This window comes from Tribolium madens, unplaced genomic scaffold (genome assembly GCF_015345945.1).
Source record: "Tribolium madens isolate multiple individuals breed KSU strain unplaced genomic scaffold, Tmad_KSU_1.1 Scaffold_20;HRSCAF=117;Tcas5.2_LG4, whole genome shotgun sequence".
Classification (NCBI taxonomy): Eukaryota; Metazoa; Arthropoda; class Insecta; order Coleoptera; family Tenebrionidae; genus Tribolium; species Tribolium madens.
Genome location: NW_025400985.1, coordinates 3,056,307 through 3,071,123, shown reverse-complemented (window position 1 = coordinate 3,071,123; position 14,817 = coordinate 3,056,307). Strand labels below are relative to the sequence as shown.

At 30.1% G+C, this 14,817-nt stretch overlaps 2 protein-coding genes across 6 annotated transcripts in view; one reads left to right on the top strand and one right to left on the bottom strand.

The window, feature by feature from the left end:
* Window positions 1–2,273, top strand: part of LOC123005832 (outer dense fiber protein 3) — an 8,339-nt gene extending 6,066 nt beyond the window's left edge. For 3 of the 4 annotated variants that reach the window (XM_044399827.1, XM_044399828.1, XM_044399830.1), the window contains 4 exons: window positions 539–646; window positions 946–1,053; window positions 1,237–1,478; window positions 1,738–2,273. In XM_044399827.1, the coding sequence (XP_044255762.1) occupies window positions 539–646; window positions 946–1,053; window positions 1,237–1,478; window positions 1,738–1,806 (527 nt within the window). In that variant the 3' untranslated portion in view covers window positions 1,807–2,273. The remainder of the gene's footprint in view (window positions 1–538; window positions 647–945; window positions 1,054–1,236; window positions 1,479–1,737) is intronic. The other variant, XM_044399829.1, reaches the window with a different exon arrangement.
* A 46-nt stretch (window positions 2,274–2,319) lies between these two features.
* LOC123005833 lies at window positions 2,320–14,610 on the bottom strand. 2 transcript variants are annotated; one of them, XR_006412782.1, is made up of 4 exons: window positions 14,152–14,610; window positions 8,150–8,689; window positions 3,111–4,354; window positions 2,320–3,062 (listed from the first exon to the last, which is right to left on the bottom strand). XR_006412782.1 is itself a non-coding variant. In XM_044399831.1 (3 exons), the coding sequence occupies exons 2-3, from the start codon at window positions 8,671–8,673 to the stop codon at window positions 3,679–3,681; spliced, it is 1,200 nt and encodes a 399-aa protein (XP_044255766.1). In that variant the 5' UTR covers window positions 8,674–8,689; window positions 14,152–14,610; the 3' UTR covers window positions 2,320–3,678. The 2 variants fall into 2 exon arrangements, 1 of the variants encoding a protein (XP_044255766.1); XM_044399831.1 differs by having other exon boundaries at window positions 2,320–4,354.
* Window positions 14,611–14,817: the final 207 nt, after the last annotated feature.

Genomic DNA, 14,817 nt, shown 5'->3' with positions numbered 1-14,817 from the left:
ATCGATTTAAAAATTTACGAGACTATGAGGGGTACATTAAACTGTAAAAACACCTAAAAACATTAGTCTTCCCATCAACATTAGTGAATATTCTGTAGATTTACTAAAACAATGCAAAAAGTTCCTTTTTTCTTTTTTCTTTAATGTTGAAGGTGAAAAATTTTTTTTTTCCAAAAAATCATAAAAGGATAAGACGTTTTCCAGTTTTTGACACTACCCTACCTATATCGGTGATTAAAGACAAAAAGATCTTTTTTCATTAATAGTCAGATATCTCAGCGACAAATTGACGTAAAGCGAATATGAAAAAATGAAACAAAAACAAGAAAATTTAGATTTTTTTTGTCACGATAGGTAATACTTAGGACTGTGTGGTAACCGTGGCACAGATATTTTTTTTTAATCTGGATACGACAATTTTTAGATAAATTACGACCTTTCAAAAATCACCAAAAATTTTAGTTTGTTTAATTTTTTGGAGTAGTGTATTTTGTTTATATTTTTCGAATTAGAAATGTACTCATTTTGTGTTCTTTAGCTCCCAATGTATACAATGTCCCAAATGCCGATAAAGTGTTGCACGAAAATTCCCCTAGATACAGTTTTGGTAGCAAAGTTCAATTGGAAAAGCCATCGGATACCCCTGGTTAGTTCAACACGCTTCTTGGAGATTCGAAACTTTACCATCCTGTTCTACTAAACTAAAACCTACTAAAAAATTATTCATTTCTGCACCTTGAAATAACATTGATTCACTTTGTACATTACTCAAAAATAATGGTCAAAAACTGAAAAAAGTCCGTTTATTTTATTTTGTGTGTTTGAACAGTTTAGGGCTATTATTTTTCGAAAAATCACATCGCAATCGGGGAAGATTGTATTCTGAATACTTTTTCTCTCGACTTTACATAATTAGGTTTTATCAATTTATTTTTTGCACCTTAGCTCCAAATGTTTACAACGTGCCGACTTCCGAAAAGATCCTACACGATAATTCACCTAAATACAGTTTTGGAAATAAGGTTCAAGCGGAAAAACCTTTGGAAACTCCTGGTTGGTTATTATTTATATTCAAATAACACTGTAAATGTACTGTTTGGTGCTAAGGTTGATTAATTAAACAAACCGGTTTTTCGGTAAAACGCAGTACTAATATTTTCAAACTTTTCCTGCTTTTGTTATTGTTATTTTGTCTAGTTATTATTAAAATTAGTTTTTTGATGTTTTTTTTATTAGCACCCAATGTATACAACATTCCGCCAGTTGTTGGTGACAAGAAATCAGCACCGGCTTACACTATTTCTGGAAGAAACAAGGAACTAGTTGATGAACGCGTAAAAAATCCAGGTCCGGGCCAATATAATAACGTCAACCCAGAAAGCTACAAAACTCATTCGCCAGCATACACCATAAGTGGAAGAACAAATATTCCAGTTGATTCTTCAACTCCAGGACCCGGAGTATATTCCCCGGAAAAGGTATAAATAATTCACGTAAACTTAAGTGAAATAACATTAAACTAATAGGTTACGTCTCATCTATTAAATCCACCACGTCATTCCTTCGGTATTAAGCATTCTCCATATTTGGGGTCACAATATATGTTTCTAAAACGGGAAAAAACGTCACTGCTTTTCTAACATATTTTTTATTCACTGCATCTACTAACAGGTGATTACTAAAAAACTTTCGTTTGACCTAGAAGCACTTTTTTTATATTTTGTGCTTTACTTTCAGGTGGATCTTGATTATCAGCCCGCACACAGTTTTGGCATCAGGCACTCCCAATACGCTGAACATTATTAAAAAGCAATTATCAAAAATGTTTTGATACATTTCATTTTATTTGTTCAACACGTGTTAGTTTTGACTAAACCAAATGTTTAACATTTTTATGGCAAGCGAATCTTTGCTTTAGATATCAAATACAACTCTCTAGGTGCATAGCATAGTTCCTAATTAATTATTGAGATTTGCCAAATTTTTATCTCTTTCATTTTTTGCTTATAATTTAACTACAAAATAATTATTGCTTTTGGAACAAAAAGTTTTATTCATGTTGGCAACAATAACCCACCGTTATGAGCTGTTTATTTAGATGATGCGACTAATTTTTTGTTTTTACGTTGTTGGCACACAGTGTTGCCATTTTTTATTTCATGCTCTCTACCGCATAATCTAAATAAAACAAAAAACAACGTTTAAATACATTTATATTATAAGTAATAACCAATTATGTATTTATCTCTTTTAAATAAAATTTTATATATTTACCATTTATTATTTTTAATCGGTAAACATGAGCTAAATAAAAAGGTCTTCAATAAACATTACATTTATTTTTTACCACTATATAAACAGAACAACATATACAATTAATCTCTGAAAAGCATTTTACTAACATAAAAGCCTATAAAAAGTATATTTTATGTAAAAATATAAAATTTCTTTAATATTCTAACTCCAAATAAATCGGGTTGTAAGATTTCCCATTACAGAGAATTCATTCCATATTCTTTTAACATGATTCCTGTTGGGACAGTTGCCTCAACATAGAGGAAATCATACAGCTCATTATGACATATTAATCATATTATACTATTACTCTAGGTACATTTTCAAAAGTAATGTTTTTCCGTCGAAATATTATTAGTACAAATTTTTTAACAACGTAACATTTTTTAAGATAATACAATTTTTCTAACTATGTATAAAAACTATGTTTGACACATCGAGACCCTGACATTTAGCAATCAAGAATACACCTCAGTTTTTTTCAAACACAAACACCGTCTTCGTTTACCTCCCAGAAACAATCTACGACTTATACGATATGTTTCACATACATTAATTGCGATCACACGATTTAAATGTGATTATAAATTCGGAGAAGTTGGGTTCCACCAGGTTTCAGAATGAGTTATTAGAAAAAAATTAAATATAAAAATACATATTTTTGTGTAGAAATAAATTCGTTGATTTTATTTAAAATACTAAATCCTATTTATTCATTTGTGGAAAATGTAACTAATTCAAAGAAAATTGTCCTTTCACCGGAATTCCTGTAAATGAAAAAAAAATGACAACCGTAAAACACAATTAACACTCACCCTGTTTCATCACAAGCCATTATAAAAAAGTTTATAGTTTTTTTATTGATTAATTTCTCCACTTAAGTTGTTATGGGAAGGTTCGAATCGTTGTCAAATCCATCTCTTAACTTTTTATTTAATCACATTTAGTTTACAAATTAAATTTAATCGATTTTATTTGTAACGTAAAAATAACGGAAAATACGCTAAATACACATTGTAAGACATTTCTAACAGTTTTGTTGATTTTATGTATTTAACTACTGAATAAACATAAAAAGTAGTTTCTAGTTTTATGTTACAGTGTGTAAAAATAGTACTTCTTCTTGCGATACATTAATCTTATTCACGCTTAAAAAAATTCTTTTTAACAATGGAAAAAATCAAACAATTTTTTCTAAAAAAAACTTCCTGAAACTGTTTACACTTTTCCGTACTATTAGTCTAGTTTGCTACTCCTGTTAACACAATAGAGATATTATTGATAACAACATTGAGTGTCACCTAGTGCCCTAGCACTTATGACTGATATTTAGTCCTTGTGTCAATTTCTGATTCGCAACATTTGTATATAAAAAACCAAAATCTAAAAGAGAGTCTCTTGTGCTCTTGGTTCTTCAACATTGATTGAAGACGATGTCGATGATTTTTGGATGCTTTCGGGCTGTTCAACAGTTTCGATCACCGTCACCGAAGACTTAGACGAAGACTTAATGCTAATTTTTGGCGAAACACAAGACGGTCCTTCGTTAACTGGCGTAGCCCCCGAAGAATCACAAATACAATTTTTCTTTTTTCGTCGATTATAACAAGCCCCCGCATCAGTTAAATCGCTATCGGTCGAAAACTGGTCAACTTCATCATCAGTACTATCTCTTTCTTCTTGAAAAACGGAATCACATGTATAAGACACGACATCCAAGTCTGTGTAATCAGCACCAAAAGAACTATTACAACTACTTATAGACGCTAATGGTGCAAGACGTGGGATTAAATTTGGCGGATCTGTTACGTGATCGTACAAAGCTCGATCACTCCCACACGGGGATCCCCCGGGCGTTGGTTGGATAACTTTGATGTCGATTGGATAATAAAAGTCGTAAATTTCGAGAAGAGGTGATGATTGGCGGCGGCGATTCTTCGACTTGTGCCCCGGCAACACTGGAAGGCCGATTGCGACGGCGGAATCACGACGCTCCAAATACGAACTGCCTGAAGAGGAGCATGTTATATTGCTGGGTCTTCGGGGAACGTCCAGTTTTCTGTAATTTTTTAAATTCACATTTCAAATGAAAAATCTGCGTCATTTTAAGGTAAAAAGAATATTACTTATTCGATATTATTTATTAATGGGGACAAATTAAATGCACGGTATATTACGACAAGTATTTTGGATCAGTAAAAATAAAAAATGCACAGTCAAGACAATGGGTGTCAAAAATCGACTCGACCACAATCTCGACAAAAATTAACTTTAAAATTGATCTATTTAATGTTTTTTACATTTCTAGAGGTCTTAAAAACTCAAAAAATGCATAAAACGTTAATGGGTCAAGTTTAAAAAATTACGAATTTTTTGAGTTTTTGAAGGTGAGCGGTAGTAAAATCGTAAAAATAGTCAATTTATCTTAAGTCGTAAAATTGCTTGAAATACAGTTTTCTAGACGTAAAATTACGCGCTGAACACGATGCAACAAGTTAAAATACTCTACGATGCTTAGTTTTTGAGATATTGTTATTACTACTAATAACACAAATGATTTGTATTAGTGAGATATAAGTAAAAAAAAGGTAAGTAATAAAGTATAAAAACTGTACCCCAATGATATAATATTTTGATGTAAACCTATGTAAAATGTTCCAGGGAATCGATTGGTGTCAAGAAAACTGCAAAATTCGTAATAATTTTTAGTTATAGTCGTATTTAAATTGAATTGTGGATTCAATAAATAACATCAAGGTGACATTTCGAGAGATATTCTCCCCTTCTTCAGGGCTGTGTGTGCCATTAAATCATTAAATACTAAGTTTCGATATATTAAATCGCCGTCAAAGCCACATGTTTTAGTTATGATTTAACATCAAGCAAGTTGCTTTAAATTAAATGTTAAATTTTCAAGAATTTAAGCTTAAAATATACCTATTCATAACTCCTTTATACATTGATTAATTTTAAAAAGATTATTAAGGAGTGAAAAACTAGAAATTTTGAGATTAAGATTTAGACAATTGACAGAGTGTAAGAAAACATTTTAATTCAGAAAACAGTTTCATTAAACTTTTGTTACAACATCCAGTGTCATTATTATTTCCTATAGAAAGCACGTCTCATTATTTTAGTTGACGTAAGATTTGCAGTTTCGGATGATAATCTCCAAGACTTAATCCGAAAATCAATGAAATTTCAACAGATTAATAACAGTTACATGTTACAAAACGTTATAAATCAACGCAAGTATTGACTTCCTTTTTTATTTGGGGTAAGGATTCACGTCTAACCTTACGCCTAGCGTATTGATCAACATTCTTTGCAACTCTCTGCTAGGTAGGTATTCATACTTTGTAGTACAAATGAAACAAAGGAAACGGTGCTATTTAGAAACAAGGACATGTTGGTGAGGAAGATAAATTTACTATTAATATCGTAGTAAATGGATATTTATACCATTTTTATATAAAAAAATAATATTTGTCTAATTTTGTCAAAAAGAGATTAAAATAGATAAAATAGCGATAGTTTTATCAAGAACGAGTTGCCACAAATAACTTATGAAACAATTTTTTTCTATTTTGCGTACTTTTTTAACATAAAATTTAGGAATTTTTGCTACAATGAGGTTGTAGTTGGTAATAAATGTCACAAAGTTTGAACGTTCGATTTTTGAAGTCTCAAGTATTTTTCAAAATTTTGTTGAAATAAGAATGAATACTGCAAATATTTCATGCACACCAGGTAAAAAAAGAAAAAAAAACCGCTCAACACGCTGAAAATCACATTACCAACCTCTAGAAAGTAAATTGTACTAGACTATTTCAGCACCCGATTAGTGTTAAAACATCGGTTTTGGTATCGAAATAAGTTTTCTTTCAGTCGCAAAATACACTACACCAAAAAATTAAAGGAACAAAAATTTTTCCTAAATTTTTTGGTGATTTTTTCATCTAAAAATGGTCGTATTTAGATTAAAAAAAAAACTGTTTTGAAACTTTAACTTTCTAGTTTTGAAATCTTTTGGTAATTTTTTTTCCGTGAGACGGTTACCACGCAATCCTAAGTATTATCGTGAAAAAAGAAATTCTAAATTTTCTTGTTTTTGTTTTTAGTTCACGGACGTCGGAATTTTTTTTTTTAGTTAAGTCAATGCAAGGCCGAATAGCATGTTCTTTCGCCTTTAATACGCTTTTTTCATATTCTTTTTACGCCAATTTGTCGCTAAAATATCTGATTTTAAATGAAAAAGGATCCTTTTGTCTTTGATCATCGACACCTCAGCTTTTTTACAATTTTGCATTACTTAGATTAAAAAAATCCCAAAAACAATAAAAAAAAATTCAAAAAATATTTCTTATCGGTTTTTGTTGACAATGTTGACATGCACAAAAATAGTCTGGTAACTATGGCATAACCTTATTGATTGCTGTAAAATTTTACAATATTGAAATGTCATTTTTACTAACATATCGATATTGTAAAATTGTAAACTCGCCCGGATTTCAAACTGACATCTGCAGCTGTCATTATATCCTAGAATTTTTGGATTTAATTTGTTCCAATTTTTGGCTTATTCGACAGAAACCGATAAAATCTTGAACAAACTTCGGATGTAATAATGTCATAACAGCCTTAGCTGTAATGACTTTCATTACATCCTAGGTATGTTAATAGCTATGATTTTTTTTCAAAAATTAATCAGTATGGTTTCTTGAATTTTTCTTACAAATTTTAAAAAATCTAAATTTTTTTTTAATTTCTTTTTACAAATCAAGCAGTATTGTTTCTTGAATGTTTTTAAGAATTTTCAAAAACCTTTTAATTTATTTTTATTTTTAGTAAATAACTAAAAAAAGTCGAAAAGAAATTGTTTTTTTCATTTTGATGAAGATTAGACAATATTCAGAAACAATATGTGCAATTATCGTTTATTAGTTTATTAGCATTATGTGCAATTAGCAGTGAATACATTGAGCTGTAAAAACACCTAAAAACATTAGTCTCCCTTTCAATTTTAGTGAATACGCGGTAGATTTACTAAAACAACGCAAAAAGTTACTTTTTTCTCTTTTCTTTAAATCCATGTTGAAGGTGAAAAAAGATATTTTTCAAAAAATTATAAAAGGATCTTGTAAGACATTTATCCCAGTTTTTAACACTATTCTTATATTCTCTCTTTGGTCATTAGTTGCTGAGGTATCAATGATCAAAGACAAAAGGATCCTTTTTCATTTAAAGAAAAAAGCGTATTAAAGGTGAATAAACCTGCTATCCGGCCTATGCATTGACTTAACTAAAAAAAAAAAAGAAAATTTGAATTTTTTTCTCACGATATTACTTAGGACTGCGTGGGAACCGTGGCACAGAAAAAATTGTAGCCAAAGATCTTAAAACTAGAAACTTAAAGCTTCCAAATGGTTTTTTTAAAATCTAGATACCACAATTTTTAGATGAATTACAGCCTTTCAGAAAACATCATTTTTTATTTTTTGGAGTAGTGACTTTAATAGCAACTTTTATGGTCATTAATATTTATTTCTTTGTAATTAGTCACTTATTAAGTTTGTTAATTGAGTGTAATTGTGTTAATTTGACCAAATTCGCGACGTCCCTGGACCAAAAACAAGAACATTTTGAATTTTTTTCTTACGAAATTACTTAGGATTGCGTGGTAACCGTAGCACAGAAAAAATTTTTGCCAAAAGATCTCAAACTAGAAACTTGAAGCTTCTAAATGGTTTTTTTTAAATCTAGATACAATTTTTAGATGAAAAGTCACCAAAAAAATTAGGAAATTTTTTTGTTTCTTTAATTTTTTAGAATAATGTAGAAAAATGGTTTTTACCCATTGTAGCAGACGTCGTCGTACAGCGACTGATCCTCTTCGGGAGGAGAATCTTCATCAATAAAACAGGGCAGTCGCGAATGAGTTCTTGTGGGAGGCTCCATTAAACTGCTGTATCCTCCAACAGATGAAAACCTCGCTGTGCTTTTAATCCAGCCTGGAGGGATGCTACTTGTATCCAACGACCTTCGTCCTTTTCTCGAATTTAGTTGTTGATAAGCAGTGGCTTCTAACACAGCAGCAAGCTGTCTTTCTTCTTCTTCCACTTCGGCAACTGCCGCCGCTGTGAAATCAGGATCTTCCAAAGCTCTTTCAGTCTTTGACTTAGATTTGTATAAAACAAGAATCACCATCAAACCAAAGAAACCACCTAATGTTGCAGCAATACGAACACCGGTCATAACGTCATACGTCTCATAAAAGTCTTTTTCCAGTTCTCTTCTTTGCACAGGATTAAGTGTTGGATAAAGAGAGGGCTGAATTGTGGTATTCTGTTCTTGCGAGCCATTTGGCTCCGTCGCCATCACGCACGTTGGGCCCCTGCAATTTTAATAAAAAAATAGTTTTCCCCCGTTTCCTATACCGTACGATCAAAAAAAAATAGAGTTGGCGTCGATTAAATTCTACAGTTGGTAACACATTAGATGGGAATCTGGGCTGGAAATTTTCCACACAAACTGAAAATGACCATTCAACGTTTTCGTCTTGTACAGCATTTTTGTAATAACTTGCAACAATAAAAATTTTCTGCTTTAAAGTAAACATTATTTCATTCAAAATGAATAAAACGCAAAATTGTCAAAGTTTCCGCTGACATTTGATGTCAAAAATCAGGATTGCCATCTGAAAGACTTTAATCACCGCCTACTCTAATTTATTTATTTTTTTTTTTTTGATCGCACGGTATTACAGCATCAACAAGAAATTACTCCCTAGGATTTAGGGATATTCGTGAATAGGTTGCCATAAATTTGGTTAGGTTGGTTTGTGGTGACAACAAACAACTAGAATATATGGAAGGGGTAAGATTCCATGGCAAGGAAGTAGGCAATGTTTTCTCTGTTGTATTAAAAGTTGCCTATCGCAAGCAACACATAATTTTCTCGTTTTTTATTAATGATTACAATTGTAATATATTTAAGAGTAGTAATGTTTTTCCAAATATTTTTTTTTTTAACAAAATTAAACGATTCAGTGACGACATTGCACATCGTGTGACAAAATATCTTTTTTATGAGCTCTTGATTGCCTGTTTGTACGAAGCACTATTTTACAGAGTTTTGTGTTTTAATGTGATTGTTTTATAGTTATTTATTGTAAGAGTGTGTTAGATAGCGTTTTATCCACGCAAGAATGTTTTTGTTAAGTGGATAAAACGCGACTAAAACACTAACACAGACTGCAATATAACGTTTTATCTACAATCACAGGCACAAATTATTCCAAACTTAATTAAAAATTGAACTGACATTTAAACGTCACGCCAAATTTGGTTCCGGTTAAACGTAGTAAGCTGTTACTACTAGTTACTTTATTTCACTAGTGAATAAAGTGGTACTTTATACGCATTTAAAGTGTGGAATAAAGTCTCTTTATAGAGTGATTGTGGATAAAATCTTTTTATTTGTTACATGACTTTTTTTTTAATTTAGTTCTAAATTTCATTTTAAACCTATTAAAAAAAGCAACGTTACATTTACATTTTTTAGAGTCAATTATGTCACAAATTTAAAAGAAAAAGAATTCTGTGTTACACTGGATTCCAGTGACAAATTTAGTGCCAAAAACGCCCCTTTTTTAGTACTATTGTTGTGGTAATTTCTTGTTGACAAATCTGTGCAATTTTTGTAAAATCAATTTCTACCTTGCGGATCAAACTTATCTACAAGTTTCAGAATGAATAAATTTAACAAATTGAAAATTTCACGAGACATTTTAACAAGTTTAGAAGTTCCTAAAACAGGAAAAGTTCCACTTAATAAAATAGTGATTTTCCCTGAAGGATGAAAATCAAGTCCACGTTTAATTAAAACGCTGTCAGGTGTTAAAAATTATGACTGGGAAAAAAGTCGTTGAAATTGAAGTGATTAAATTTACATAAAAATTTAATTAGAATGAAAAATAAAAATGTTTGTTTAATATAAGCTGAAAAAATGTAAAGTGAATAGATTAGAGACCTTGTTGGCACAACGACTCTTCTGGGAACTCCATAAAACTAGAATTTTTCACATCGGCTTTACAATGCTTTTGCCCCCGAGGCGGAAATTCATAAGTTATGTCTTGATTTATATCAATACTTTATACGCGAAAAAATTGCCTGACTTCATAATTCATTGTTGCAACCTACATGTGCGGTGGAATAATTTATGTGGGGGTAAAAATGTGGATATAAGAGAAGAGCAACTACCCGACCACAGAGGTATTAAGATATAAGCGAAAAATAAATGATACTTCGAGAAATTAATTCCTGCCATATACACTTCTTGATGGAAATTAATGAGCTTTCCCCAGATATCGTATTGGATATTGATCATTTTGACAAACCAGGAAAGAAATTAAATTTGAGTTCAGCAGGATTTCATCAATTCTATTGAATTAGACTCAATGTTTTTCCCTTAATCTAGCGTGAAATCAAAAAATATGTATTTACCGACTTCATCGAAAAAAACTAACTGATCTTGCTGAAGATTTATAAACTCTTTAAATTAAAAACAATATGTTGGATTTTGTTTCCGAGGGGGACATTTTTTGATGTAAATTTCAATTTATTAGAAGTAATTACTAATTAGAAACATTATCTTTTGCGAATATCTTATGAATAGATAATCACATTCAACTTTAGAAAGGAGTTTCAAAGAACATTTTAAAAACACGTTGATTTGATCTGTCGCAAGTGAGTTGGTGTCATTTGAAATTCCAAAATTGAAGTGGGAAAACTTAAAGGGTCAGTGTCAAAAAATGTCTTTTTTAAAAACAAAATTAACCTGTTTCGTTTTTTTGCAAATTCTTTTTGGTTCGTTTTTATTAGGACACCCTGTATCTCACGAATGGATGGTCTGATTCAATTTTAGTAAAAAGTTTTGAAAAGCTTGTTAAAATAGCTTTCATTTCATGTGCCACAAGTAGGGTAGTGCTATTTACATTTTTAAAGTTGGGGTGCGTGAGTGTTACTGGGGGTAATTTAAAAATTAAGTCAAAAAAATTGACCTATTTTTGCGTTTTTGCAAAGTCTTTGTAGTTTCTGAGATATTCAGGGTGGCTCGTTTACATTGGGACACCCTGTATAAGGAGTAAAACAGGTTTTCAGTTGAACACATTGCTCGACTTTAATTTCTAATTTAGAAAGTAATTTTTGTAATTGTTCTTTAAACAATATTTTTTAATTGATAAATTCTGGAAAAAAGTAGCTACACAATTATTCCATTTGGGCAACTGAATCATACCTTTTATAAAGATGTCTAACATTCCAAACATTCGATTAGCAAAATAAACTGCAAAAATAGATTCCACAGAATATTCTAAAAATAAAACTTAAACAAATCTTGTACAAGCTATAAAACAAAATTTATTTAAAAAATCTTTATAATTCATTGCAAAACGATAACTTTCAAAAAGATAATACCTAAAAATTCAAAATTACAGGGTGTCCCAATTAACAAGACTTTCTTGGTCAAAATCTCTAATAATATTAATAGATCAAAATTCTTCAAACTTAAAATTACGTAGGTGCTAAAACGTATGTTTAAATGCAGGGCCGTCCTAAGATATTTGGCGCCTTTGAACTACCAAAAATAATGCGCCCCTTATAAGAAAATACATAAAAGGGAAATCGGAGAGAGAGTACCCTTTTACAAAAATTAAAGAGTCAATATACCTAAAGTTAATTATTTACCCTATTAATGATACGCTAGACAACAAGAAACATGTTTAAAATTGCACTTTGACTCTATTTATATCTGTTGAAAAAATAATTTTCCAGTTTTTTTTCCTACAGGTAATTAGAAGAGGAAATAAAGAAGCTGTATTCTGAATTGTTAGTGTTATTTGTGGCTTTTATTGGCAACATTTTTGTACCTTTACTAAATAATTATAAAAAAAACATTTACAAGATCATCAGTATTATTAAATAGACATAAAAAATGTCAAATGTCAAAAAATAAATGTCAAATCAAATCTCAGAATTTTTTAAACATTTTTTCAGTACTCAGGGGGACTACCCAATTACTATACAGGGTGAATATAAAGTATGGAACCAAGCGGTTTTATTTTTAATCATTTGCCTCCGGAAAATAATAATTAATATAAATTAAAGTAATATAAAAAATGTGATCGTAATTTCAGAACGAAATTTTGTTTTGTTTTTGAGTTATGCGATTTTTTTTTGTCAAAAAATTTTTTTGAAAAAATTAAAAATAAAGCAGATAGTTGTAATCCTTAGAGTATAGCTTTTATGAAAAAAATGATTTTATAGTGGGTTGCCATTTAAAAAAAACATTTTTTTGTAGAACTCGAAAATAAAAGGAAATTTCGAAAAATTTTATTCTTGTTAAATCATCACATTTTTATAGTACTTTAGCACTCATCAATTAGTTTTTTCAAAAAATAAATAGTTTAAGCAAAAAATGTTTGGTTCCATACTTTTTATTCACCTGGTATGTATATGTATATATACAGGTGTCTCAAAACTCGCGCCTAAAATTATTTTCAACTATACAACGTGTCTCAAAAATAAAATAATGTTTTATTAACAAAAAAAACATGTTCTTGGCATTTTTGCCTGAAACTTTTTAGTACAATATGTCTTCAACAGCTAGCCTTTTATTGATCGATTTTGTTCAGTTTTTAAAAAATTGTTTTTCTTATGAAAATATACTCGTCCAATTTATTACACAAAAATTAAGACATTGAAAAAAATTTTACTACTGCAAAGAAGAAAGTAGAAACTTTAAAGTGTACGTACAACAGTTTTTAATTGCATTTGTAAAATTTAATTGGAACACCCTGTTTTTTACTAGATTGTTAAATTGCCTATTTAAAACATACCTACTTTTAAATCTCTTAGATGCAAAATCAACATTTTGAAATTGAAATTGAATTTTGAAAACTTCTTAATTTTTTATCTTTGAAACGCATTTGAGAAACTTCAGTTTCAAGACATTTTACGACAAAATTTTGGATTTGTCAAAGTGTCTTAATTTTCAACGCCCGCAACTTATCAATCTGATCATTTAGTATTTAAGAAACTACGAACTACGACTTTGTTTTTTTATTAAATTAAAAACACTAACTTTGTTTTTGGTGTCAAAATTCATACCAGGTGAATAAAAAGTATGGAACCAAACGTTTTTCGCTTAAACTATTTATTTTTTGGAAAAACTAATTGATGAATGAGAAAGTGCTATAAAAATGTGATGTTTTATCAAGAATAAAATTTTTCGAAATTTTCTTTTGTTTTTGAGTTCTACAAAAAAAAATTTTTCAAATGACAACCCACTATAAAACCATTTTTCTCATGAAAGTTATGATCTAAGGATTACAACTATCTACTTTATAATTAATTTTTCCAAAATTTTTTTTACATAAATTGCAATTTTGACAAAAAAAAATCGCATAATTCAAAAACAAAATAAAATTTCGTACTCAAAATACTATCACATTTTTAATATTACTATCATTTATATAAATTATTATTTTGTGGAGGCAAATGATTAAAAAAAACCGCTTGGTTCCATACTTTATATTCACCCTGTATGTATAACTAATTAGGGGCGGTTTTTACAATCGTCGAATAAAATTGTAACGATAAATTTTGATATTTGCATTGTTACAACAAATGTAACTATAGCAATTATAACGACCACAAATCCGGAGTTTATTCAACGAATGTAAAAGCCGCCCTAGGTCACGTTATATTACCTGAATATAAAAATAATTGAAATCACGAAATAAAAGCATAACTGATACATCTGATAAAAGAAAAACACTACAGTGAAGTAACTTACCTATCATAATAAAAACATGAAAAACAACCCAATTAAAGTTTTGCACTATGTCCACAACATTCCATAAAAAGTCACCAAAAACCACTCTTCGTGTCCGAATCTAACTTAAAACTTATGTCTCAAAAAAAGCTGAAAATCTCCCCGATCTTGAACACATTTATCCTCTCAAGCTGGCTTGAGCTATTTTTAGGAATCGCGAAGGAAAACACGAGCGAGACGTAAATCACTAACATTATTTGCTCATCATCGATAATTAAGCATATAATTTAAAACAGTCTAATTTTATATTTTACAAAAATAAGAAATTTTGTAAATGATTAACGAGTTAGGTTGTGCGACATTTTTGTTTCATTTGTTACTCTGTAAGTTCACATTGTTAATTCGGATGATACACTTAAGATTTATTGTCCATTAGTTGGTTTTTATAAAAGCTTTTAAAAGCATGTTCATTTATTTCGACATGACAGCCACTACTGAATTTCTATAGCGTCACGGCGCAAGCGTCTATAATCGAACCACAGCAAATATTAAACGCACCTACGTTCCCTGTCGTGATAAAGCACAAACTTGAGCTTTATTAACTCACAATGTCAGCTTTGTTTTGCCTACAAGTGGCTTCAGGGAAAAAGCGAAAAAAAAGACAAAGAATCTATTCTTATCATACAT

What these genes read in the sequence shown, in the direction of transcription:
- LOC123005833 (XM_044399831.1), bottom strand. Translation starts at nt 8,673, where the DNA reads ATGGCGACGGAGCCAAATGGCTCGCAAGAACAGAATACCACAATTCAG. An exon ending in GACGACGTCTGCTACAATGG is followed by an intron (nt 4,355 to 8,149) that starts GTAAAAACCATT and finishes AAAAAATTACAG; the next exon opens with AAAACTGGACGTTCCCCGAA.